The 25,352-nt window shown below is 43.2% G+C and overlaps 1 protein-coding gene across 1 annotated transcript in view; it reads left to right on the top strand.

Moving 5' to 3' along the window:
• zswim5 (zinc finger, SWIM-type containing 5) overlaps positions 1-25,090 on the top strand; it is a 39,009-nt gene extending 13,919 nt beyond the window's left edge. Inside the window, exons 2-14 of the mRNA XM_060873672.1 lie at positions 12,057-12,413; positions 14,202-14,350; positions 14,691-14,841; positions 15,786-15,962; positions 16,488-16,664; positions 16,779-16,925; positions 17,985-18,122; positions 19,260-19,517; positions 19,619-19,754; positions 20,475-20,632; positions 20,787-20,950; positions 21,060-21,141; positions 21,276-25,090. Coding sequence (XP_060729655.1) covers positions 12,057-12,413; positions 14,202-14,350; positions 14,691-14,841; positions 15,786-15,962; positions 16,488-16,664; positions 16,779-16,925; positions 17,985-18,122; positions 19,260-19,517; positions 19,619-19,754; positions 20,475-20,632; positions 20,787-20,950; positions 21,060-21,141; positions 21,276-22,138 — 2,957 coding nt within the window. The 3' untranslated portion in view covers positions 22,139-25,090. The remainder of the gene's footprint in view (positions 1-12,056; positions 12,414-14,201; positions 14,351-14,690; positions 14,842-15,785; positions 15,963-16,487; positions 16,665-16,778; positions 16,926-17,984; positions 18,123-19,259; positions 19,518-19,618; positions 19,755-20,474; positions 20,633-20,786; positions 20,951-21,059; positions 21,142-21,275) is intronic.
• The last annotated feature ends 262 nt before the right edge of the window (positions 25,091-25,352 follow it).

Genomic DNA, 25,352 nt, shown 5'->3' with positions numbered 1-25,352 from the left:
CCTGGCATACGCTCAAGGCAACAAAAATATGTCACTGCCACTAGGATTGTTACATGACAATCTGAGGACGTAAACGAGGGCTGATGTATATGGCCGTGTTGATGGGACTTGTTTGAGAGATTTGTGCGCTTAACCTGGTTGTTAAAAAGCTCATCGTTTTGTCAGATCACTTATCAAGGCTAGGTAGTTTATGGTAGCTCTAACAAGCTTAGGATGCAGAGAGCTAGCTATAGACAACAGAATCATCCTCTACAAGCTTCGCAGGTTCTGATTAAGGATCGGCTTTGATCTTATTCGACAGGAAGCTCTGTCCCTTTTGTCTGGACCAACTTGTAAGGGAAAAACAAGTTTTTCATTTAGGGATCTTTTTTTTTTTTTTTTTGCAACTTGTTTTGTCCAGACACCCTGGGTGTGCTTGGTATTTGACTGACAACTCTGCTGTTGAAGGAAAAATAGCTCAGTGTGTGCTAGGATGCAACAATGTCATCCTGCTAGGATTCATCCGAGGGGATTATATTAGGCAGAGGTTTGTTCTTTTTTTCCTTTCAAAATACTTGCTCTTCTTTTTCCTTCTGTCTTATCTGCTGCTTTTGCTTTCTGTCCCATCTTTCTTTGCAACATGCTGTGTCCGCTTCCTGTGTAGATATTATTTGATGTCCATGCTCACCTTGTCCCCTGGAGAGATGAGAGGCTCGCTCACACCTCCGACTCCACTTGTAATTGAATTGCCCTCACCTTCAGTGAGATATCAGGCTCATATTCTCTCTCTCTCTCTCTCTCTCTCTCTCTCTCTCTCTCTCTCTCTCTCTCTCTCTCTCTCTCTCTCTCTCTCTGTGTTTCTCTCTCTCCCCTACTATAGTAAGTCCTGGAGTTTGGCTTGGTTCCCAGTTTCTCCATTGATGTCTTTCTCCCTCCTTCTTCCCCTCGTTTGCACACCCACCCACCCACACACATACACATACTCACACACACAAACACACACACACACACACACTCCAACTCAAAGTCCAAACACTCCTCTTTTTGTTGCCTTGGTGAGGGAGGCGGTGAGCCCATGGAATTTGAGTAATGCATTCCATTGGACCGCCTTACGCACAGTTACATACACAGGCTTCCTGCTGTCTCCACAGTGCATAGGCAGTGGTGAGAGGGTCATTATGTTTGGCACGTGGCCCTTCATAGGGGGCATCCCGGGACCCTGTCTCAACATGTACATGGATAGCAACTATTGCTCAGTTGCCAAACCAGGACTTCTCAAGACTTGTAAAATCAGCAACACAGATAGATGCATCACTGCATTCCATTCTTCTTTCCCATAGCGGATTACGTTTTTTTAACTTGTGGCATTGTGAAACCTTTTTTTTTGGAGTATAAACGATGCTGATTGGAAGCGTGATTTGAAGCGGAGGCGGGCTCTGACGCAAATATGAAAACAAAAGCCACTGTGATGTTACTGAAAGTGCGTCTGTATTACTATTGACTTTATTACTTAGTGCTTTGAATAACATGTAAAGGAGTATGTTATAACATAGTTATACCTCTACTTTCTTTTTAGCCAATATAATTGTCAATATCTTAGTGGAGACTTGCCATGTTAGTAGCATTTAGTAAGAAAAGTAGCTAGATTCATTTTCGTTTCACATTTGATATTAGTTGCTTGTTGAATGCTTTCTGATTTATGGTTAGATTAGAAATAAATTAGAAACCAATTGGCACTGTTTTGATATCGGTTATGTATCAGGCTAACATTTAACTAGGTAATATCTTAATCAGTTCTCATTTATTGTTCACATGCTAACATTGATTTAGCTTTGAATTAGCTAACGAATCTAGCTAACACTGGTTTTCAACACATTCATTTGCTTATCACCTGTTTATCCATAATAAAATCACCATTATACTAAATGTTATTCCTTTAATTTAGAATTAATATCTCAGTTTATGTTAGCGCAGGCTAGTCTGTTAGTCTGTAACACAGCTTGCTTTGTTTTAATTAGTTGCCTGACTGAACCGTCACTGCTATGATTAATGGGGAAATATTTTGGTGATTAAAGCTCCTACACAGAAAAATTCCCAAGTTTCCCCAGAGGAAGATATTTTAAGACATTTAATCTGCTCTTGTGTTGGGTATGCCTAGTGTTCTGGATCTTCTGGAATGTTCTCCTAAGAGATTGTTTTGTTTTTTTTCTCCGCATTTACCTCAGCAATTAAAGGTGCCTTTCACAGCTCCTGTTTCTCATTATGGCAGAATGTTCCGGCTGCAGTCACACACAGCAAAATTCTAAAGAGTGTATTTTTTCTTGTGTGTGTATGTGTGTCCATGCACTTCTTTCCTTCACGGTAACAGGAAACCCCGTGGCCCAGCCCTTCAGAGCACTTCAGCTCAGGGTGTGTAGAATTCCATTCTCCCTCATGGCACACGAGCTAATGGGCCAGCATGGTCTGTGTGAAAGTGTGTGAGCGTGTGCGTGTTGCTGCTGGACTGCCCAATGTTTGCCTTAAGGTCTGCCAGGCCCTGCTGAGTCCTCTAATCCCAGGCAGGGAAAAGCATACACAAACACCTCACACACATACCACACTCCCCTGGCAGTGCAGGCCAATGAGGGGCATCAGGCTTCTCCTTCACGACTGAATGAAAGAGCAAAGTTATTCTCCCTCTCTTCCTATATGTAAGGTACCTGGCATATTAGCCTTTTCCAAAGTCGTCACACCAGGGCCAGCTGGCATAGCCCAGGCTTTTGTTTTGTTGCTTTTCTTCTTCGTGCCAAGTTACGGCTTTGGGATACTGACGACCTTGGTATGGAGAATGAAATTTGTTGAGCTGACTACTTTGTCGCTGTCGTGTGTAGCCACACCAGCTGTTTTGTTGCATTTTTGCAATGTCACTATTTATATTTCCCATCCAAACGCAGTGGCACTTTAAAGCAGAGTTCCAAAAAATCTTTTTTCAGAGGGCAGCACAGGATGATGTAACCACAGAGCCAGTCAGTCTCTGAGAACCTGGAAATCACTGGAAGTATTATTTATCTGGGGAAAAAATCTTTTCATCACATTTTATTGCATTTACTCGTACAGTACGGCAACTATTTCCACCTCCAATGACAATCAGTTTCTTATGTGCATGTAAATTAGCATAAGAACAGATGGCTGAAAACCCCACAAGTGACTGTCCTGTATTATTCCCTACAGAGGTAATAGGGTCGTCCTGTTCAAAGGTTCTTACAGGTTCATCAGCCACCTTCCACTTTGTCTCTTCTTTCCTTGTCCTTCACAGCTGGTTTTGAGTTGAGAGCGTGAATATTCATGCCGCTGTCCCTGCTTACTAAAAGCAGTGCTTAAATCTGCATAATTTGGCTTTAAGTGACTTTCAGATGGCCTTTTCCTTTTGACACTCGACAGAGAAGGAGCTGTACTTGGTAATCAAGCTGCCATTGTATGGCAGGCCCTCACCATCCTAAAGCTCCTCGAAACACAGAGGCCGAAGGCTGCTTTTAAACCTTGCGGATGAGTGTCCAGGCACTTAAAGCAGCTGCAGCCTCATAAAGCATAAACGAGGTGTAATTGTGCATTGTAGGAGCTTTGACGGGAATGCAAGGTTGTTGGACTGCATTGTGTGCTTTCACCGTTGCCACACTGTAACCTTTTGTCTGTCCCTATAAACACACGTCTTTGGTTCTTGTACAAAGAGACATTACCCCAGCTTCATTGGTACTTTTGCCATTTTAGATATTTTCCAGTGTTTTTAGTTTGTTTGAACTCTGATTGGTCAGGGCTGATGAATCATCCTATTCAAAAGAAAGCCAGCCTCCTTAAAGATGTGACCTTGTGGGTCCCTCTTGGCTTGCCGTAGAGAAGAGCTGTTATTAGCGTGCTGCTCTTTGGAGAGCTCCAGGGCCATTTGAATGAATGGCTGCTTGGCAAAAGGCCTTTCTTTGTGCACAGAACCCAGCGAAGGCGCATTGTGTAGCATTGTTTACAGAGCATTTCCCATTCTTCAGTATGCATGCACATGTGTGCATATGAATGCACGACTCAGATAAGTCTTAGTTGCAATAAGGTGGAGTTTCTTTTCGAGTAGCTTAAGTTTTAGAAATGCGCCTGACCAGATTATCAGTCAGCATTTTCAGAAATTCCCTTTGGTCTTAATATTTTAGTGTGGAACCTCACTATGGGTGCACACATGGCTGGCAGAAATGAAAAAGGTCAGTAAGCTGTGACAATGAAACCCCTTAATGAATAGATTTCCTTCTTCAGTGCGCCGGCGCAGAGATGACATCAGCTATTATGGCTGATGCACAGCGGACCATCTGCACACATGCATTCGGGTGTTGCAAAGCAGCTTTGTCTTGCTCTGCTGACTTTATTAGATGAGAAAGGCATGCCAATTATGGGGGCTTGGGCCAAATTTAGGGTTTTATTAAAACTCTGCAAGGGTGGGGCTAGTGTGGAGGTGATGCGTTTATGATTGTGTCTGAAGGGGAGGGATGCTTCCCAAAAAGGACACATACGTTTCATAATCAGTCTTAGTCTTTGTTCTGCTTTTGCTTGCATTGGTTGGAATGTGACAAGAAATGGCCTAAGGGAGAAACCGATTACGGGAAACTGCTTTCAGAGCATGTGATGATTCCAGTTGAACAAGGACCTCTTTGTAAGCATGTAGCCAGCTCGGTACTCATCTTCTTGCATCATTAACTTTGCCTATAACTCCTTTGAGGTAGAAGCATTTGTCAACAAAATACAACAGTCCTCAAAATGGAGCTCGATGCTCCAGATGATGCCATTCTCACCTGCATTTAGTATGGGGCGTTTTCACTGACTACTTCAGCTAACAATTAAAAATTACCTTGGCTTAATCAAAACTAAGATATCTAGAAGATCTAATACTCTTGTCCAATTATCTCCTCAGTAATGGTACTTGCCTAGCTTCTTGAAAGGCAAAACAACAGCAACAAGATGTTGAATATTTGGATGCATTTTACGATAGAATTTTGTCTCACTCTATCTGGCATCAAAGTCTTTGCCATCCTCTTGTCTTCTTCTCCAAGCTCCTGCTTCCAAGCTGACGCCTGCTCACTGCTGTTGGCCATCGACAATAGCAAGCCAGATCCCAGCCCGAGGCCTAGACGGCCCCGCAGAGACAAAAATAGGAGGGTGGGAACCCGGAGAACAGCGGGACTGAGGCAAATAAAGCAGGTCATGGACAGATTAAGGGAGCATGGAGGACAACGCAGGGGTTGGATGGCACTGCTGTAGGAGGGAGAGACAAGGGAGGGCAGGCACAGACAATAGAGAAGCTTGAGAAGTTTGGAACAGAAAGGAAGGGGGGGATGAGAGTTGGTAATTAGAGAAGAGGCCATCAGCTGAGTGTGTAAGCAAAGCACACCTTCAGGGTCTCAACAGGGCTGTGCATGCTCGCTTTGTGTGTCTGCTTTCCCGACCCCCTCCTTTTTCAACCAAATCGTTCTGTTGTCCTTGTCCATATGTTAAAATTGTGTTTATGAGCATTTTATGCAGAGTGAATCTGATCAACAATGCTGTTGTCGCCAAAGCAGTTTTTGAATGCTAGCAGCTAAGACGGTCCACTTTCCTCATGCTGCTCGATGAGTTTGATATCATGTGTATGCTCAGACAGGGGGAGGGAGAGTGGGAGACAATAGTTAACTTTCAGAAAGTCGTTAGCAAATGTTTGGACAAGCCCTGGGCACATATTGACTTTTTCTAACCTTGTAGATGTAAAGTTAAAGTACACAACTTTGTACAGGCTTCTAGGTGTTTCCGAGGTGGTGTTTATGCTCTGGTGCATGTTTTACAGCTGTGGGGCAGACTGAAGTCCAAAGTGCTTGCATGGAACAGTTAAAAAGATGGAATGCAGTGGGAGTGGACCAGCTCAAAGGTGGTCGTGATAGCTACCATAGTAAAAGAGAGAGAGAGCCAGGTTTGCTAAAGAGGTGCAAACCTCTGCAAAGGTAATTGCAAGCTACCACTCGAGATGGAGGCTTTATATTGTGCTCTATGGTTTTGAAAAAGGGTTTTAACTTTATAAAGGGAATATAGCTTTAAATCTTTTCTGTAGTGCCACCAGCTGTGCAAAATGAGTGAGCCTGTGAAACTCACTCCAAAGGCCCATTGTGCCTTCCCACTGCTGCTTGTCATTTGCAGGCGAGCAGATGGTTTGTTCGCGATCACATATTAATACCGGCTCTGTTTGGGGGGAAATGAGCAGCAAAAGGCCAACATGTCATAAAGATAAGGAGGCCATGCTGTACAGATACATCACCATGGACCTATGATGCACACCCAGTGATAGCGGTGGCCATTTATGGACCAAATGAACCAGATTATCACAGAAGAAGTGACCTTTAGGACCTGTCAGGTTCTCTTACACAAGTGAGACTCCCTGTGGCTGGAAAATCGGTGGTGGTCTGTTTCTGGAGGAAGCGCATGAGCAGACTGGATGACCGGGCCACTTCCTTGATGTGCTTGATCCATTCCAGTCGTATGCCGTCAGTTGGCAAGCATACAGTCAGGGGAGTGTTAATTTAAATGTGTCTGTGTAAAAGGAAGTAGATCTCAAGGTGTCACTGGACTGGAACCTCATTAACCAAGCATTCCACTTCCTGTTTCAAAGAGCCATGATTAGCACACCAGGCAAAAGACCTGGATACATATTCAGCATCCTTTGATTGCAGACACAAGATGACCTTGGGACAGAAATACAATGAAAGGATATCCTCCCTCCTTTTTCCATGGTTGTTGCACCATTTCGGTTCAAGCGTGTCCGCTTATATCTGCAGTGGGACATGCTTCTTATGGCCTGCGCGATACATCTCCCCTCTATCACCCTGCTATATTCCATATTCATTCTCTCCCTTAGGTCTCCTTTCATTTCATGTTTCTCGAACTCTCAGCAGGTTTATTAGTGACAAGATAAAGAAAGCTCTTTAGTTGGATTCCATCTAGAACTCCAGTGAGAGATTTATTTTGGGGTGGGATCGTTTGCTGTTTAATTACATCTTTTGTGTGTTTCGTCCTCTGCTATGGCGCATGCCTGGTATGAGTTAGATGCCAGTGGCTGAAAGCAAGGTCGCTTGAGGCCCTCGGATCAGAAATCAATTGCGGCCGATCATGACAAATGAGGCGCAAGGCCTGGCTTACGGGAGCCGTCATGAACAAATCAGCCTTTTATCCAAGTGGCCATTGGGGCCCGGCTCTGGCCTCAATGAGTGGCTTTGTGCGTATGCATGTCTGTTGTGTGGAGATAGATAGGTGGAGCAGGGGGGATGCGGTGTTAACCATATTGCTGCAGAAACAGATGGGAGGTAGGGGGCGGCAAAGGGAGGGGTCTACTGGAGAAGAGGAGGGGCCTTGAAGTCCTTCATGGTAAGTCTTTGTAGCCTTAAGGGGTGGGACCGTGTTGCCATTGGCTGACGTGTATTTGCGTGGGTGTCTTTGAAGGCCGGCAGATGGTGCCAAGGGAGTGTGTAGTGTCTATCTCCTTTCTTGTCCTCTCCTCCTGTTTCCCAATGAGCACCGCTGCCTGCAGTAGTATCAGCCCCCACAATCCCCCTACAAACAGATGGCTGATAGACAGGCCTGCTATAAGCAACACTGTTAGCCCTGAGAATTAGTGTCCAGTGCCAATAGATTAATTATGACTGTTAGAATCGAACACCGGGCCTGAAGAGGATGCCATGAGCCATGAAGACATGTAAGTTTTGCAATATGTTGTAAAAAAAAAAAAAAAGATAACAAATATGTAGTACATCTAACACTACGGTCTTAGTAATATTTTGTAGACCACAATAAAATATTACTATCATCTAAACAGCTAATCAGCTGTTTAATGCAGTGAGTAGCTTAGTCTTGAATAGATTTGTTGGATAATAATTGTGGTTTGGAGGGAATTAGCTTGTGGCTGGATTACAATGTTGTAGTCTCTTAGCTTAGTGCTACAGCGTGGCATGGAGATTAGATCTAGGCTGTGGGTGGGAAGGGGAGGGGGATTCGCCTGATGACTGTTTTGTCTTCATTCCTATAAAGATTTTTATTTTATTTTGTATGCTAAGTGCATCTGATTCAATTTACCATCCCCTGATTGGACTGTTTACTAAGCACTGGCGTCATCTCATTTAGAATCAGCCTTGTTTATCTTAAACAAGCCAGTCAAGTAGTCTGAATGCCTGCCCATGAGCCTGTGTGTGTGTGTGTGTGTGTGTGTGTGTGTGTGTGTGTGTGTGTGTGTGTGTGTGTGTGTGTGTGTGTGTGAGCACAATGACCCACATTACCACTGGAGCAGTGTCATTATTCCTCCAGGCTGACACTATATGGCTTATTGTGAACGACACTGGCACTCCATCTGCTTACGACGTCTTCCCTGTTCCCATCTCTCTCTGTCCATTTCTCTTTCTTTTTTGTCTGATCTGTGCCCGAGGCCTGCTTTCAGCCAGGTACCTGATGATCAAAAAGAACTGGTAGAGGAAGCAGCCAACACGCGCGCGCGCACACACACACACACACACACACACACACACACACACACACACACACAGCCGTGGCGTTCATCAGTGTGAATAGATCAGCCATGGAGATGATGATAGTGAAGCATGTACTGCAGAAGCAGAAAAGGATTGTTTTGAAAGGAAAAAGAGGCCCTTTATAGTCTTTTTGCAGTAAATCTTCCCCCGCCCCTCTTCAAGTATTATGTATTGGTAACATATTTGTTTATTACCAGAGTACTTTTGGGAATGGAGGCGTGGCCTGTGTGCTTCAGTCTCAGTGAGGAGACGTGGCCTTAGAGGCTTTACAAAATTTATTGATTACTTTAGTATGTAGTGTAACAAGCTTAAGTAATGGAAGTGGAGTCTTGTTGATGGAGGGTGTTGGAACTTGACAGTTAAATGAGTGTGTGTGTGTTTGTGTGTGTGTAGAATTCATCCATGTTAAGGAGGCTAGTGATGCAGGTTTCTGTGGCTTGTTTTGCAGTGTCACAGTCTTTCATTCTCTGACACACACACACAGAGTCTCAATTTCGTTCTCCTTGCCATCCTCCTGTCTCTCTTGCTCTTTCTCACTCTGGTGTTTTTCCCTCCTGCTGGCCAGATGAGAAGTCCTGAGTCACCCTTGGCGTATCTGATAAAGAGCAATTTAGCGGAATGGAGTCAGCAAGGACAGCAGGAGGAGGAGGAGGAAGAGGAGGAGGAGGCAGGCTGGAGAATGGCTGGAGTAGAGCACTTTCTACTCTCACAGCCTTCAGCTTCAGCCTTAAGATTTACAGCGTTTCAGTGACCGCTTATGCACAGTGGTGGCGGTTTTGTTGTTGTAACAGACCGTGCTGTTGTGCTGATTGTCATGGACCTCTGGGTTCATGTAATTGAGGTGTGTGTGTTAGTCAGGGATCTCCAACAACCTAACAGCCATGACATGCTATGTAACAGCAATCTAAAATTCATTTCAGAAATTTAAGGTTTAAAACGGTCGTTGTATTTCACAGACACTGCAGATAGTCACTTCCATGTGTCATCGGAGAAGATGCTGTTCGATCCATTGTTTTGTTAGCATTTGTATACACAAGATAAAATTTTGTCCATATTGTGGGTAAATTTAATAAACATGGGTGTATTTCTTAGAGGCACTAATCCTGTCAACGACAGTATAGTGCGATAAAGCGGAGATCCTGTTATTCTGCCGAAGCAGAATCACCCAAAAAACATTTTATTTCTATTGTCACATCAATTTGCTGTAAAGATTCACACGTTGTATACTCTTTATATTTAAAAATATTGTTCTGAACTTCTTTCATCGCAAGCAGTACTGTCGGAGCCTTTGTTTTCCTGTCTTTTCGCCATGGTCCGATTTTGCATCCCCAGTCCACTCCAAGGCCAAAGACACTTTGAAAAGGAAAACACTTTGACGTTTGTGTGATCTGCGCTAGACGAGCCGTTTCAAGCTTCAGTCTAGGTTTTTGTCCAAGTATTCATCTAGCAACCTTGCTGTAAAATGTCGGCTATAGAGTTAGCAAAAAGATAGCATCTCGCCATTATGCGTTTCCTTTTATTTCATTCTAGCTCTCTCTGTCTCTTTTTTTAACAGGCGGCGTCTCGGTTCTTCTCGGCGCAGCATGAAGGCCACACAAAGCTTAAATGCTCGTACGTTAGCCTGAAAGAAACTCCCGGGTCCGTAAAACCACCTTCTGCTCTTGTCTCGTGCGTCTTTGTTTGTGCACGGATCTGCTTTGAAGCGAGGCTAGCCCCTCTCCTTTTCAGCCTTTTATCAAACTGGAAACAGACATCACCATAAACTCGCCTTAATCAGGTGCCTCAGCGCTTGCTGGCTCTGCCTGAAAGCGCTCGGCAGTAAATTGGACGTCGGATTTGTTTTCTAAAAAATCTCAAGGAGGGGTGGGACGGGGAGGACGCCTTCTTAGGAGAACTCGTCTGGAAAAGCCTTTTGTGGGATTTGGCACAGCTAAAGACAGCTTTGCTAGCTGTAGTTAGACGGTGGTCTAAAGCAAGACTTGATGTTGGCACACACAATACGTCAACCTGTAGGCGAATGTGCATGAACATGTTTTTTGTGTGTATGTATAAGATGTGTTTTGGGAGTTTGTCTTCTTTAGATGTCTAATGCGTCGGTCCATGCGCAAGTGCTACAGTTTCCAGAATAATCTGTGTATGGGGAAAATTTTTAGATAGACTTTACTAAATGTCTGTCTTTATCTAGAGGCTACACTGAAATTGTACATAGCATTGTTTTAATGCTAAAACCTTGTCATTTTATTTGTTGCTAACAGTAATTTCTGCTGGCAGATATCTTGCGTTCAAGCTAACAGATATCTACAGGTCGGGTTTCGGGATGAATCAGATACTACGTCAATATTGTTAGCAAGTAAATGTTACCAAACAAGGTCCTAAACTGGCATCATTTCCTGTTGTGTGTTATGCTAAGACCTGGATAAGATTAGCGCCTGCGGCGTGTTTAACAGGGTGGGTTTTTGGCTTGATGTTTCAGTAATCCTCCACCTCTTGTGTTAGACCAGTCTGGGTTGCCATGGTGTAGTGTTAGGGTTAGAGTGACACTATAATCCTTGTGGTACCACCCCATTGTCATGCCCCAATCATTAATATCATTAATTCACCAGTCAAAGCCTGGCAACAATTCTGCCCACCCGTGTACACCCTTTCCTTCCCTCTTTAGCCCTGCACCCTTATTTGCCTCACATTTTAACCCCCGCATCCTTGGGGGCTTGTTCGGGGTGAGACTTTGCAGCGCCCCTACCCATCAGCCTCGCCTTTACAGGGTGTGTTAAAACTTCAATATGCTCTCCCCAAGGACGAATTCATGGCCCCGGCCTGTGGGGAGATGGAGGTTAAAGGTTGCAGAGGATCTACTTTCCTTTTGTATCCCCCCTTCTTACCAGGACATATGAGTCTCTGGGCTCTCATGGGATTTTTTTCTTTCTTTTTTTTTTTCAGAGAGGATTGGATGACCTTAATCCATTACCGTGTAAGATCAGTACAGCCCTGGTGGTGTTTTGGTAACTGCTGTATTACGCCCTACTCCCCTCTCAATCCTTCACCCTCCCCTCTCAGGTTATCAGGCAGGGCTTCGGTAACTACATACAGTGCACTTGGGACTTTAAAGCTAAAGTTTGAAGACATGTTTAAAGGTGTTTCTTAGCCTGATGTTAATCTGATTTTCAGACGTCTCTTAAACATGCTTTGGTAAGCAATTCTAAATCCCAGTGGCTTTCAGAATTATGGTTGTATTTCTATGGCCCTGAAATGAGGTGTGAAAGAAACAATTACAAACTGCTCCTTTATTCCTGACTAAAGTTAGTTTTGGCTTATAATGTTAATTGTAATGTTATGCATCAATATAGACTATTTAAAATCTCGGCATATATTTTGTTAAACATCATTTTTACCCAGCATACATTTCATGCTTTTGATTTTATTTTCTCCACTTGTGTGATTATCAGCAAAAATTGCAAAAAGTGATTTTCTTCTGATCTGGATGTGGTTAACAAGATTCTTGTTCCTCTCTGTGCGTATCTTCAGGTTTCCACCTTAGTGGAACAGTAACAGAACCGGCAACGCACTCAGAGCCCGAGGTGACACACCGCGTGGCCATCAGCTTCGACCGTTGCAAGATCACGTCTGTGACATGCGGCTGTGGCAACCGCGACATTTTCTACTGCGCCCACGTGGTGGCCCTGTCGCTGTACCGCATCCGGCGGGCCGAGCAGGTGAAGCTGCGGCTGCCCATCTCCGAGACGCTCTTCCAGATGAACCGGGACCAGCTCCAGAAACTGGTGCAGTATCTGATCACTGCGCATCACACCGAAGTGCTGCCCACGGCGCAGAAACTCGCTGACGAGATCCTGTCCTCCAACTCAGAGATCAACCAAGTGCACGGTGAGGATCACATCTATTTACAGATTCAAATAAGCTTTTTACTGGCATTACAATGTTCCATCCTTACTACTGTCAGATGCAGATTTTTTTTTTTTGCCTTCGAGTAGGTAAATATTATGAAAATCTTAAAAGCATTTGAATAGTGAAATTTGTTCAGAGAGCGCACTTACACATTTAAAGCAGTTTCACTGGCATGACTAAACAGTAAAGCATTTCAAACCGTACGTAAAAGCCTGGTTTTAACGTACATACTGTGCTCATCTGCCTTACATCATCATTAACGATCAGCCAAGGCTCTTCCAGGTGACTATCCAGCATGAGCAGGGAATCTAGGAAATAGGACGCAGCCTGCCAGGAATCCGGTCACGTGACTGGTTTCTCTTTAGAAGTGTCTTTAAGTGTTTGCTCGTAACTCGTAAGCGTTTAGTTTTAAGACCCTATCGGGGAGCCGTGTTAGTTTTAGCTCTGCCAAGTGCGGCTTTTTAGGCTGAAATATCCCTGTACAGTTTATGTTACACTGTCCCGAGCTCTCACAGGTCCCAGAATTAGTTCGGAGGTGGATAGATGAGGGAAAGCAGACTTTCTCTTCCCTTTTCATTTGTCCTCCAGTGGAACACTAAAGTCAATCTCAGCTCACATGACCGAAAACCTGCCCAGAAAGTGCCCTCTTTCTGTCCGAGTTAACTAGTGTGCTTGTCAGGCACTCACCAGGAGCTCAGCAGTGACGGTGGAATTTCAGGAATATGGTCTCATATCCAAGGCAGATAACTCGTGCTCAAAAAATCAGTTAATAATACAGTAATAATAATGTTAATAACTTCACAATAAATAAATCTGTATTTTCTCTCTTCATGTCTGCATCATTTTAGCTTTGTACTCTTCCTCAGATACTATATACACATTTATATATATTTAAAATATTCTTCTGTCTATTTTGTGACCAGATTATAGGAAAAAAACAACCAGTAATTTACAGATAATAAAATTATAAAAACATTTTCCATGACTTACAATTTGCTGGGGTTTTTTTTTTTTACAACTTTTTTTTTTTTTACATATAAATAGAAATGATCCTGAGTAATAAGAAGCTTATAAAAGAGAAACTTTCATTGTAAACTTAAATTAACAAGTGGATATTAATCATAAAGGGAGAAACATAAGTGATACATTAGAGAAAACGTATTTTATCGATCATTTCTTGTAGGTTTGTTTGTGAATATGTTAGTATAGAAAAAGTTTGTGTGTGTGTATGCTTTAAAGCGCACCGATCAGGAGTCGATTTGAAATAAACCTACTTCTTAGAAACGGTGATCTCTCTTGATAAAGCGATGAAATGCGAGGTCTTTAATGATTTCCATCTCGCCTCTGTTATTACCGGATCGGTGTGTGTGTGCTTTGCTGAAAGTGTGACATTATCCCGAGAGAAGCATGATGAAGGAAAACACTCCTTAAGAGCATTTTTGCAGGTTGGAAATTTTGGAGTATTTTGGAGTTATTTGATCTAAGCGCGGTCACGGAAACTTTTCATCGCCTGAACATCTGAAATACGATAAAGTGTGAGTGAAATACCATGAGGGTCACATTCTAGTTACACAGAAAAAGAACAGAGGTGTGTTCTGTGACCGAACAATATGGCTGTCATGGCAGCAATTTATTTTCCGGTAGTCCAGAAGTGGACTTTTTATAGTAAAAGTAAATAGTTTCAGATTCACTCACATCAATACATGAACTGATTCAAAAGGTCTGGAATGCTTCAAGGGCTAAATATTGTGTGTTTATGTGTTTCAGGGGCCCCAGACCCTACGGCAGGAGCCAGTATTGATGATGATAACTGCTGGCACCTGGATGAGGAGCAGGTACGCGAGCAGGTCAAACAGTTCCTCTCACAGGGAGGCTACTACGGCTCTGGAAAACAGCTCAACTCCATGTTTGCCAAGGTGAGCGACGTTAGTGTGTGTGCGTGTGTCTGTGTGTGTCGGCACATTAAGTGGAAGATGTGCTCAGTATTAAAGATGCTATTGTGATAAATGATGGTGCTATAAAATCCTGTGAGGACAATTTAAATCAATGTGCTTTAATAAAATGTCAAGCAGCCTCTTATTTCCTGTGTGTGTATGTGTGTGTGTGTGTGTGTGGGAGAGAGATTCAGCTGATGAATTTGGTCATTGTTACCATCAGCCTGTGTTTATATGTGCTTATAATCGATGAAACAATACAAACCTGCTTTAAACTAATGTTTTTGTGAGTGTGTTATTCATGATCTGTGTGTGTGTGTAGGTGCGGGAGATGCTGCGTATGCGGGACTCGAACGGAGCTCGCATGCTCACCCTCATTACAGAGCAGTTTATGGCTGACCCACGCCTGTCGCTATGGCGACAGCAGGGCACAGGGATGACTGACAAGTGTCGGCAGCTATGGGACGAACTAGGTGAGTCGTCTCCTCTGTCTCTGCGGTGCTGTGTGATGCAATTCCAGCGCTACATCTCTATTCCGTGCCGTCAAACATGTTATGATGTATTGACGATGTTAATTAGCGTGAAAGTAGCTTGGACTGAGTATGAGCAGAAACTAGCTGAACAGTTAGTACGATCTATTGTGCTAAACACTTTTGTGTTTAGTTTACTATTACTATTGCTTAGCCTTTACTTTAAATCACATCCTCCTCTGAAGATCATCAAAGTGTAGACATGCGTCAGAAAGCAGTGGACACAGCTGACGTGAAAGGAAGTGCTAGCCATCAAATATGGCCACAAAATCAATGGCCTTTCTTTTAGCCTGCTTTCTATTGATCAGGCCATTTACAAGAGTAGACTTGCTTCCTGAAAATAACTACTGGATCTCAGAGCTCCGCCTCGCGTGTTAACCGACATGACGTTCACGCTAAGATGCGAGTTCAGGTCAAACCGAGCACTCGGATTGGCTGTATGATAATTCTGTCAGCCAATAAGAGAGGAGATTTATGTGTTTTCGTGTTTTTATTGGACGCCCCAGTCCCATTAGGATCGATGCACATATATGAGTAAGTGGTCATGACAGTGGTCTACTTCTCCAGCTGTGTGTGTGTGTCTGGAGCTTGTAAAAATTCTCCAGCTCTACTGTTTGACAGTCACACACCAGCACCTACTCCATTACACACTGGCTTCTCATTTTTCCATTTCACTTTAAAGTCCCATTAAAACGCTGCAGGCAGACAGAGTGCCGTTCCTCCTCCTTCTCCTTCTCCTCCTCCTCTCTGCCTCAGGCTGTCTTTCTGTTCTCTCTGTCCTCTCTCTCATCTTTTCAGTCGCCCCTTTATCTCCGTTCCCCTTGTGCTCTAGTTTTCCGAAACGCTCCTCGGTAACGATGCTCTGTTCCCGTCTCATTGTACCACAGGTGCATTGTGGGTGTGCATTGTGCTGAACCCTCACTGTAAGAGCGAGGAGAAGAGCACATGGCTCAAACAGCTGAAGAAGTGGAGCGACATGGATATCTGCCCGCTAGAGGACGGCAACTACGGCAGCGAGCTCCCCAACATCACCAATGCCCTGCCCCAAAGCAACCTGGCACACGGTGGGCACCTGGAAAACACTGAGTAGAGCTTAGAACGATTATACCACCAGTTCTAATCGCTCAGACAGTAGTTTTATATTAATTATTCTGTTATCATTTCTATGGTAACGACTCATTCACAGGGCCTTGCATAATGGATGTGGCACACGATTCTAAAATAAGCTTAAGATAAAGTAAAAATGCATTTTAGGTAACAAAGGAAAAGCATATAATTGTAGACATGGTGACATTTTAGAATGGAGTAAGATGTTTTGTATGGAGTCTCCAGTGTCAGTACTTTTAAAGAGCAGCCATAGACAAAGAAACTATTTATTGCCATTATAACATTGGTGATAATCAGAGCTAAGTTCCTGGCTGGATGTTCTGCTTTTTTTAGAGGTAGCTATAAATGGATAATAAATACTGTCATTCTTTATTACTGCAGAAATTGAAATAACTGACTCATGCAGGGTTCTGACTGGATGATTCTTCATCATGTGTTTCCTGACTGACATTAACTCCGCCTACGTGTCGTGTGTGTTTTAGACTCCTTGGCCAGGCCGAGGCGGACGGTGTTCACTCGTGCCATGGAGGCGTGCGACCTGCACTGGCAGGACAGCCACCTGCAGCGAATCATCAGCAGCGATTTCTACGTGTCACCCGCTTACCAGAGAGAAGGAGAGAACCTGCTCTTTAACCCGCAAGGCCTGCCACTGTGGCTGGGTAAGACGCGCACGCATGCGCGCGCACACACACACACCCCAAAGCACAAGCACAAGTGCAAACATGGCCATATATGTCCATGTCTAACTGAGTGTCACATGAACTTTCTTACAGATCACGTGCCTACTGCCTGTGCCAGGGTGGACGCCCTGCGCTCCCACGGTTACCCGAGAGAAGCCCTGCGACTGGCCGTGGCCATCATCAACACACTCCGGCTGCAGCAGCAGAGGCAGCTGGACATTTACAAACACCAGAAGAAAGGTAACACACACACACTCACAGAACGGAACATGACCTTACAGCAATCTTTATCTGCTTGGCATCCTACCATGCCTGTTGAAGCCAAAAACCTACAAAAGCTCCATTGTGCTCCAAAGTGTGCACTTTTAGCTTATCTCCTTTAGCACTATATAGAGCTACAAGGCCTCAGTGCATCACACAGGTTGTTTTTGTGTTTTGTAAGTGTTTATTTTCGAACCCATGCCAAGTCCTGATGAGATGTGTTGGGCTAATATTTGTGTACTGGAAACCTACATTGAAGCTTCAGAACACAGTTACTAGTTTTGCATTCTTATATTATGAAGCTACATTTGATGGTTTATGTTAAAACAAAAAAAAAAGTTAGCGAAGTTTTAGGAATTGTATCATGAGGTAAAATTTTTATGCAATCCTTATGAATGCTTAATAAAGTGCAGAGTTGGTAATTTAGTCATTTATCTGTGCTTATCTACTTTATCTTTCAAACTTAGCAAATTTTGACAGTTTGCTAACTAAACTTAGCAAATGTTGGCTTGACTAGCTTGCCAACTTAGCTTGCTCCCAGCTGTAATTATGTTGACCTGCTTGAGTCTTAACAAAAAATGCAGCTCTAAACACTGATGAGTTTAACAGTGTTGGCATATTTACCAATCGTTTTTAATTATATTTACATATCATTTTTGTCAATGCTGGCCTGTGTGGCCTGCATAACATCACCAATCTTTTTTTTTTTTTTTTTTTATTTAGAAATTATCTAGTGATGTTAGCTTGCTAGATCAGGATCAGGTCAGCAAATTAGTTCTGTGGATATGAATCTAAATTTGTTGTAGATACAGAAAAGATTCCCAAAAAAAGAAAAATAAATTAGCTAAGAAAAGATTGAAAATTTACGATAGTCTATTATTTTCGGGCATCAGAATTGAACTCAGACCGTCTGCCGTATATCTAGAGCTTGAACGTCGGGGGGCACGGAGGAGCATAGCAAATTCACCGTTCTGATTAAATTGTACCTTTTTATCACCCATAATTCATTGAAGTGTTTGTGTGTGTGTGTGCGCACAGAGTTGCTGCAGAGAGGAATGACCAGCACTACCAATTTGGAGGGTTGGGTGGGCCACCCACTCGACCCCATCGGCTGCCTTTTTGCCACTCTAACAGAGACGTGTCGAATGGAAGATGACAACGCCATGGATACTGGAGGTAGACTATTATGGGCTGTTGGACCAGGGGAAGGAGCATGTGTGCACTTTGTGTGCTGGATGAAATTAGATTAGGTTTCTATAGTGTTTGATGGCATTTAAAACACCACAGTATTGTATTATTGTGTGTGTTTGTGTGTGTATGGTTGTATCGTGGTCGGCGGTTCAATGACGACACGGTGGAGTAATATGTATAAAATCAATCAGCGTTTGCATTCCATACATCGCTCCAAGCTGCAGTGTTGCCTTTTGTGTTGCTATTGTGCAAAGTCAACAGGGAGCTATTGTGATTTGGAATAATGCAGCCAAGTGGTACTGTGTGTGTGTGTGTGCGTGCGTGCTGGAGTGTGTAAGGGGTGTACGTAGCACAGCTCTTTGTTTGACTTCCATCACACATTTAGAAACATCTGGCACTTTTGTAACACAATGGGTGTGGCCTAAAACCTCATCCAATCAGAATGCTCCAGAGCTTTAACAACAGCTGGAGCGTGTATTCCAAACTCAAACATCTCTCCTTCTTTGGTTTACTCTCTCTCCTCTTTTCAATCTTGGTTTCTCTTGCCCAGTCTCGTTCCCTCTCACATTCCTGCTGGCTTTGTTTTTTTTTTCTTTCTTCATTATTCTGCGAGAAAAACTTCATGATCTCCAGACACTTGTTCACACCTTCCTAAGCATACTCTATCTTTTCTAATACATGTGTGAGTTAGCAAATTGCATTCGTTTGTCACTTAGTAGGTGTCTGCCAGGCTTTATCAGTGTGTGTGTACGTGTGTGTGTATATACAGTGTGTGTGTATGTGTGTATATATATATATATATACATATATATATATATATATATATATATATATATATATATATATATATATATATATATATAGCACAATGTGTGTGTGTTAGTGTGTTGTTTTTGGTGTTCCCTCACACCATCTAATGCAAACACAAGAATCATAGCCAGGATTTAAAGGCTCGTGCTGACACTCTGTCTAACAGATGGTGTTTTTTTTTCCCAGGTTACACTCACCCACACAAACTCATACACAAATGCATTCATAGTACAAACACGTTTTAGATATTTTTGTTTAAAATTCTATCCAAACCTATGAGTCTAGACTTATGTTATTCTTCTTCTCTTCCAGATTCCGGTGATCCCAAGCCCCCGGTGTATCAGCACGTGCCCGTTTGGGGTTGCCCAGATGCCAGCGAGTCCTACCTGGCCTTGGCTCTTGAGGTAGCACTGATGGGAATGGGGCAGCAGAGATTGATGCCCGAGGGCTTGTATGCACAGGACAAGGTGTGTCGCAACGAGGAGCAGATCGTCGCCAAGCTGCAGGAGCTGGACCTGGACGAGCTGCTGGTGCATACACTGCGTAAACAGGCCATGCTTCTGCTGGAAGGTACGAATTGAACACAGGCAACAACTTACTGAGGTTTGACTCCTAAAGATATGCTGATTTCTGACTGAATCTTCTGTGTGTGTGTGTGTGTATGTATATAGGCGGGCCCTTCAGTGGCCTGGGAGAAGTGATCCACAGAGAAAGCGTACCCATGCACACGTTTGCTAAGTACCTGTTCACAGCACTCCTTCCTCATGACACAGACCTGGCCTACAAAATCGGCTTGAGGGCCATGAGGTGAGAACTGCATGCAGATATAAGAAGCTCAGTCTGGAATTCAGATGAGTAGTAGCTAAACATCGAAATGACATTGACTCAAATTAGCATGAAATAATTACAACAATTATTAAAAAAAGCTCCAGTTTAGAGATTTCTGCTGTATACAGATGAACAGTGATGTTCACATGAACTCGTCAGCTTATTATCAAATCTCTAGATGAGCTGAATCAGGATTACAGGAGAAAAAAAAACACAGCACAGTGCTGTTGTGGTCATGTTACATTCTAGGACTCCATGTGTCTTGTGTAATGGTGCATCTGTGTGTTTATGGGAAGTCTCTGTTGGCCTTTATAACTGTGCCGTCACTGAGCCAGTCACAGAACCTCCTGGTTATTACTGATCGATCAGTGGTGATCGTCACCTTCTGCACTCTCAGACACTCTCAGAAGTAGAGCACAAAAGTAGAGTTAAAGCCTCGGCACAAAGGCTTCAAAGTGCAAAGGCTACAGCGCAAAGTGTCCCAAAACATTGTTTAATGTATATAAAAGCCATGTTTCAGTATACAAATGTAGGTCATGCATATGTATGAGTGGGAAGACCTTCAATTTGCATATGAGTAACTATCACAGCCCTAGTTTTGGTCATGAATATATGAATTATGTGTTATTGTGTACATAATGTTTAGAAATGAGACAGAGGTGGTTGTAAATCTGTTGTAATGTGATGTGTGTGTTGCAGGTTGCCTGTGCTGGAGTCCACAGCTCCGTCAGGCGACGTGGGTCACCCACACCATGGCATCTCCATTGTGCCGAGCAGATACCCGCGCTGGTTCACCCTCGGGCACCTGGAGTCCCAGCAGTGTGAATTGGCATCAACCATGCTCACTGCAGCCAAGGGTGAGGAATACACACACACAGTTTTTGCAGTTTTATATCTCTCTCTCTCTCTCTTCTTCCATCGTATTAAACTAAAGTTGGAAAATGATTCTGTACTTTTCCACTCAAGCTTTGATGCTTAAGCAGCTAATGTTGTATGATGTGTTTTGAGCAGGAGATATGCTGAGACTGCGCACAGTCCTTGAGGCCATCCAGAAAAACATCCACTCCTCCTCACTCATCTTCAAACTGGCTCAAGATGCATTCAAAATCGCTACGCCTGCAGACAGCCCACCTGACATCACGCTGCTCAATGTGGCCCTGGAGCTCGGCCTTCAGGTGTGTGTATATGTGTGTGTGTGTGTGTGTGTGTGTGTGTGTTTAGTCTGTCCGTCTGTATGGAGTTAGTCAGTGATATATCCTGCATTTTTTATTATATTTTTTGTAGGTGATGAGGATGACACTGTCCACGCTGAACTGGAGACGCAGAGAGATGGTACGCTGGCTCGTCACCTGCGCTACTGAAGTCGGTCTGTATCAAACTCCACCTACATTCTACATTATTGTAATATTGCATATAAAAATGCTGATTTCTAAACATTGTTTTTTTCTGTTTCTCACATTCCTCTTCTCCGGGCTCTTTGTCCATCTTCTGTCTCTGTAGGTCTGCGGGCTCTGGTCAGTATACTACAGAGCTGGTATACACTGTTCACACCCACTGAGGCTACGAGTATTGTTGCTGCCGCGGTCATGTCTCATGGGACAGCGCTGCGTCTCAGTCTGGACTACGGGCAGCGCGAGGAGCTGGCTAGCTGTGCCCGAACGCTCGCACTGCAGTGTGCCATGAAGGACCCAGCCAATTGCGCATTGTCTGCGCTCACACTCTGCGAGAAAGAGCATGTGGCTTTCGAGACAGCCTACCAGATTGCAGTAGATGCGGCGGCGACGGCTATGACGCACGCACAGCTTTTCACCATCGCGCGATACATGGAGCACCGCGGCTACCCATTGCGTGCCTTCAAACTGGCGTCATTGGCCATGGCTCATGTGAGTCTGGCGTACAACCAGGACACGCATCCGGCCATCAACGATGTCCTGTGGGCGTGTGCTCTCAGCCATTCCCTGGGAAAGAACGAGCTGGGTGCCATGGTGCCGTTGGTGGTAAAGGGTGTGCGCTGTGCCACCGTGCTCTCGGACATCCTGCGCCGCTGCACAGTGACGGCTCCTGGGCTGGCCGGTATCCCCGGTCGCCGCAGCTCAGGCAAGCTCATGAGCACGGACAAGGCGCCTCTGCGCCAACTGCTGGACGCCGCCATTGGCGCTTACATCAGCACCACACACTCGCGCCTCACACACATCAGCCCACGTCACTATGGTGAGTTCATCGAATTCCTCGGCAAAGCGCGTGATACTTTCCTTATGGCGCACGACGGCCATGTGCAGTTCTCCCAGTTTATTGACAACCTCAAACAGATCTACAAGGGCAAGAAGAAGCTCATGATGCTCGTGCGTGAGCGATTCGGTTGAGGAGACTATAAAAGACTCCCCACTCATTCCTTGTTTATTTAAGGCATTATTTTCTTCCTGTATATTCTGAGTATCTTGTATTTTTAGTTTGTATTTTTAGTTTGATACAGTTTGTGTTCCGTGAACGAAAAATGTTCACGGATTTGTTAGAACCTGTGGAGGCCAGAACAACCTTTTGATTTCAGCTTATGCTTGCTTTAGTTTAATACAGTTAATACAGTTTAGTTGTATTAAACTACAGATGCAGAAGTGGCACATAAAGAGAAACCAAATGATAGGCGGAGTATTTTGAGCCTTTTCCATCTCGGTGATTGGTGGTTCTTATTATTCTTTTATGTTTTTCGGCAAAGTGAACGCTCGAACGCTCAAAACAGTCATTCCGAAAAGAACAGAAAAAACACTCGCACACAGTGTTAGTCATACCTCGAACGTATTTTAAGGAACAGCTTTAACAGGGTGAGGCTGAGGCCTTGTTCCCGGGGTAGAGCAAACAACGCTAGCTGAAATATCGAGGTGTTCCTCATCTTAACGCAATTCTACGTAACCCAGGAATCAGACCACGAAGCCATGAACACCACCCTCCCCTCTGTCCACTCCTCTTGGTTTGTCTTTTCCCTTTTTTCTCATTTTGGGAAGAAAGAGATTTAAGGGAACGTTAGTGAGAGCCACACCTCCACACCTGAGAAGAGCACAGGGTTTCCTTCTCCGCCTGAATCTGAACAAAAAAAAAAAATCATCTTTCTAAAGATGGGGGGGGGGGGGGTATGCAGACTGAGACTCGTGTAACGTCAGAGCTTAGCATCATCATGCATGCAATGCAGTGCAATGCTTTGGCAAATTTCGCTGCCTATTCAGGCGACATTCTAATTAAGTTTGGGCAGAAAATATTCAGAAACAAAAAAGTAGAAACTGTAGTTGTGTTGTAATACAAGCACTTGATTGACTCCACCCCCATCACCAGGTCTGCATTAACAATTATATTTGCCTAGCATTAATCAAAATTTGGAGAGATTAAAATGCAAGAGGACAAAAAAATCAAAGAAAACATCTTCCAGATGCCCCCCTCGGCCACCACCCTACAAGCACCCGCTCGACTCGACTCGACTCGACTCCCCACCACTCCACTCGACTCGGTTCAGCTCCCAACACTTAGAATGCACTCGGCGGCTACGAACGGAAGGAAACCTGGAGAGAAAGGACAAATTGCTCAACTCAGTTCTCAGGGAATCACTTAAAGAAACAAAACAAAAATAGTAGCATAAGCATTTAAGATATTGTAAATATGAAAGTGTCAATTCAAAAAAATTGTAAAGTTATAATTATTTATGATAACTGTATGGTTTGTTTTTTTGTTGTTTTCTTTTCGGATACTTGAATTTGTCGCGGGCTGGGAATGTGATGGCAGAAAGACTTTAAAAAACATTTCTCAGGTGCTCCTGTGAACAGTTCCTTTTTTTCTCCTTTTATTTCTTTGTTTTTTTGGGGGGGTTTTTTTGGTCTTTTGTAAATTTTTTTTTTTTTTTTTTTTTTTTTTTTTTTTTTTTGCAAGAGAAGCATGGCGTGTATAAAATAAACTGAAGGGAAGAAAGAAAAAGGAAGAACAGCCGTTGAACTGACTATGCAGAACCACTTCCTGATTTTATTATTTTATGTTCTTTAACCCTCTTTGGGAACAGACAGTTTTAGGACTTTTGCCTTTCGAGCGACTTGCATATGTCTTTCTTTCTTTTTTTTTCCTTTGAAGCCTTATCATCTTCTCAGAGTGATGTAGAAAGACGGATTACAGAAGGATGCTGTACAAACTAGGCATGTGCCGATCTTACACGGTCGTATTCTGATGTTTGTTTAAGCGAATTATATTAAACCAGTAGAATTCTGAATTAGTCCTCGGTCAGAGCAGCAGTTTTGTCCACTGTTTTTGTTTTTTTTTTCCAAAGGAAATTCTATTAAAATTCAGTTACATACTATTCACTCTCTCACGAATCACACCGACATTCTTGGCAGGCCAAATCTGTAAAAGCGAATGTAGCGTTTTTTTTTTTTTTTTTTTTTTTTTTGGTTTTCTTTTTATTTTTCTGATTGATTTTTTTTTTCAATGGATTATCGGCACATGCCTGGTCCAAACCCACTGGCTGTATTATTATGGTGGGAATTAAAGAAAAGCGCTGTTTTCATATGATGTTGCCTTGAGACTACGCGAAAGACGCCGCTCTGTCCACATATAAGAGGAGACTTTATTTTCAGTCACTTTTCCAGATCCTTTCTGTAACTTCCTTAAAACGATTAGCCACGTAAGTCACGTTAAAAAACGAGTCTAGTGTAATCTGGACCGGATCGAGCCGTGACCGGTTCGGTGGAAAATCGACCAGATGTTTTGCAGGTTTTGGGATTAAATTTGCCTTTTTTTCCCCTCTTGACGAATGCAGGACGATCGTAGCTACCTGCTTATACAAACTTCATTCTTCTCGTAGCTCGCCTTGCTGATCCATTGCAAATGCCAGAATTTCTGTGGCTCTGAGTTTTTATTATTTTTTTATTTCCTCTCTTAACTTTTCTCACTCTTTCTCTCTTTCCCATAACTCTTTTAAGTGTCCATGTGTTGACTGTACCAGTGTTCGGATCTGTCAATAGAGTTTAGAAGGAAAAAATAATAATCGCTGGTAGAGATTGTTCACTAGTTCATCTACTGTTTGACTTTTTTTTTTCTTTCATTTTTTAATTTAAGGGAAAAGTGTTTGTCACCTCTCCGTGCTACTGAAATTATGAAAAAGGTATCCAGTATTTGTTGCCACAAAAGTATAGTTCGACAACGGTTTTTTTTTTTCGTTTGTGCAACCTCTTGAGCTAATGTCTATAAACAAAAATTTATTACTATTTATGTAATGCTACTACCATTTTATATGATTTGTGTTGAATTTCAGTGCTTTTTCTATGAATAAAGTGTGAAACACGTCTCGGTCTCTTCGTGATCTGATGGAAGCGTTTTTGGTTCTGTGAAAAATGTTTATGTTGAATTCTTGAATCTGATTGGTCAAAGAGTGTTGATTCATTGTCTGTATTAGCTATAGTAACGATAATAATTCGATACAATAACAGCTAATTCACGGGGACCTCAATGTCGGATATACTACATAAAATAATCTTAAAAATCTTTTTAAAAATATATCATAACTGATAATGTGATGCTTTGTGTGAGGACATGTTTATGGAAGGA

This window comes from Tachysurus vachellii, chromosome 1 (genome assembly GCF_030014155.1).
Source record: "Tachysurus vachellii isolate PV-2020 chromosome 1, HZAU_Pvac_v1, whole genome shotgun sequence".
Classification (NCBI taxonomy): domain Eukaryota; kingdom Metazoa; phylum Chordata; class Actinopteri; order Siluriformes; family Bagridae; genus Tachysurus; species Tachysurus vachellii.
Note: the sequence above shows the minus strand (reverse complement) of the source record. Positions and strands in the feature narration are given on the sequence as shown.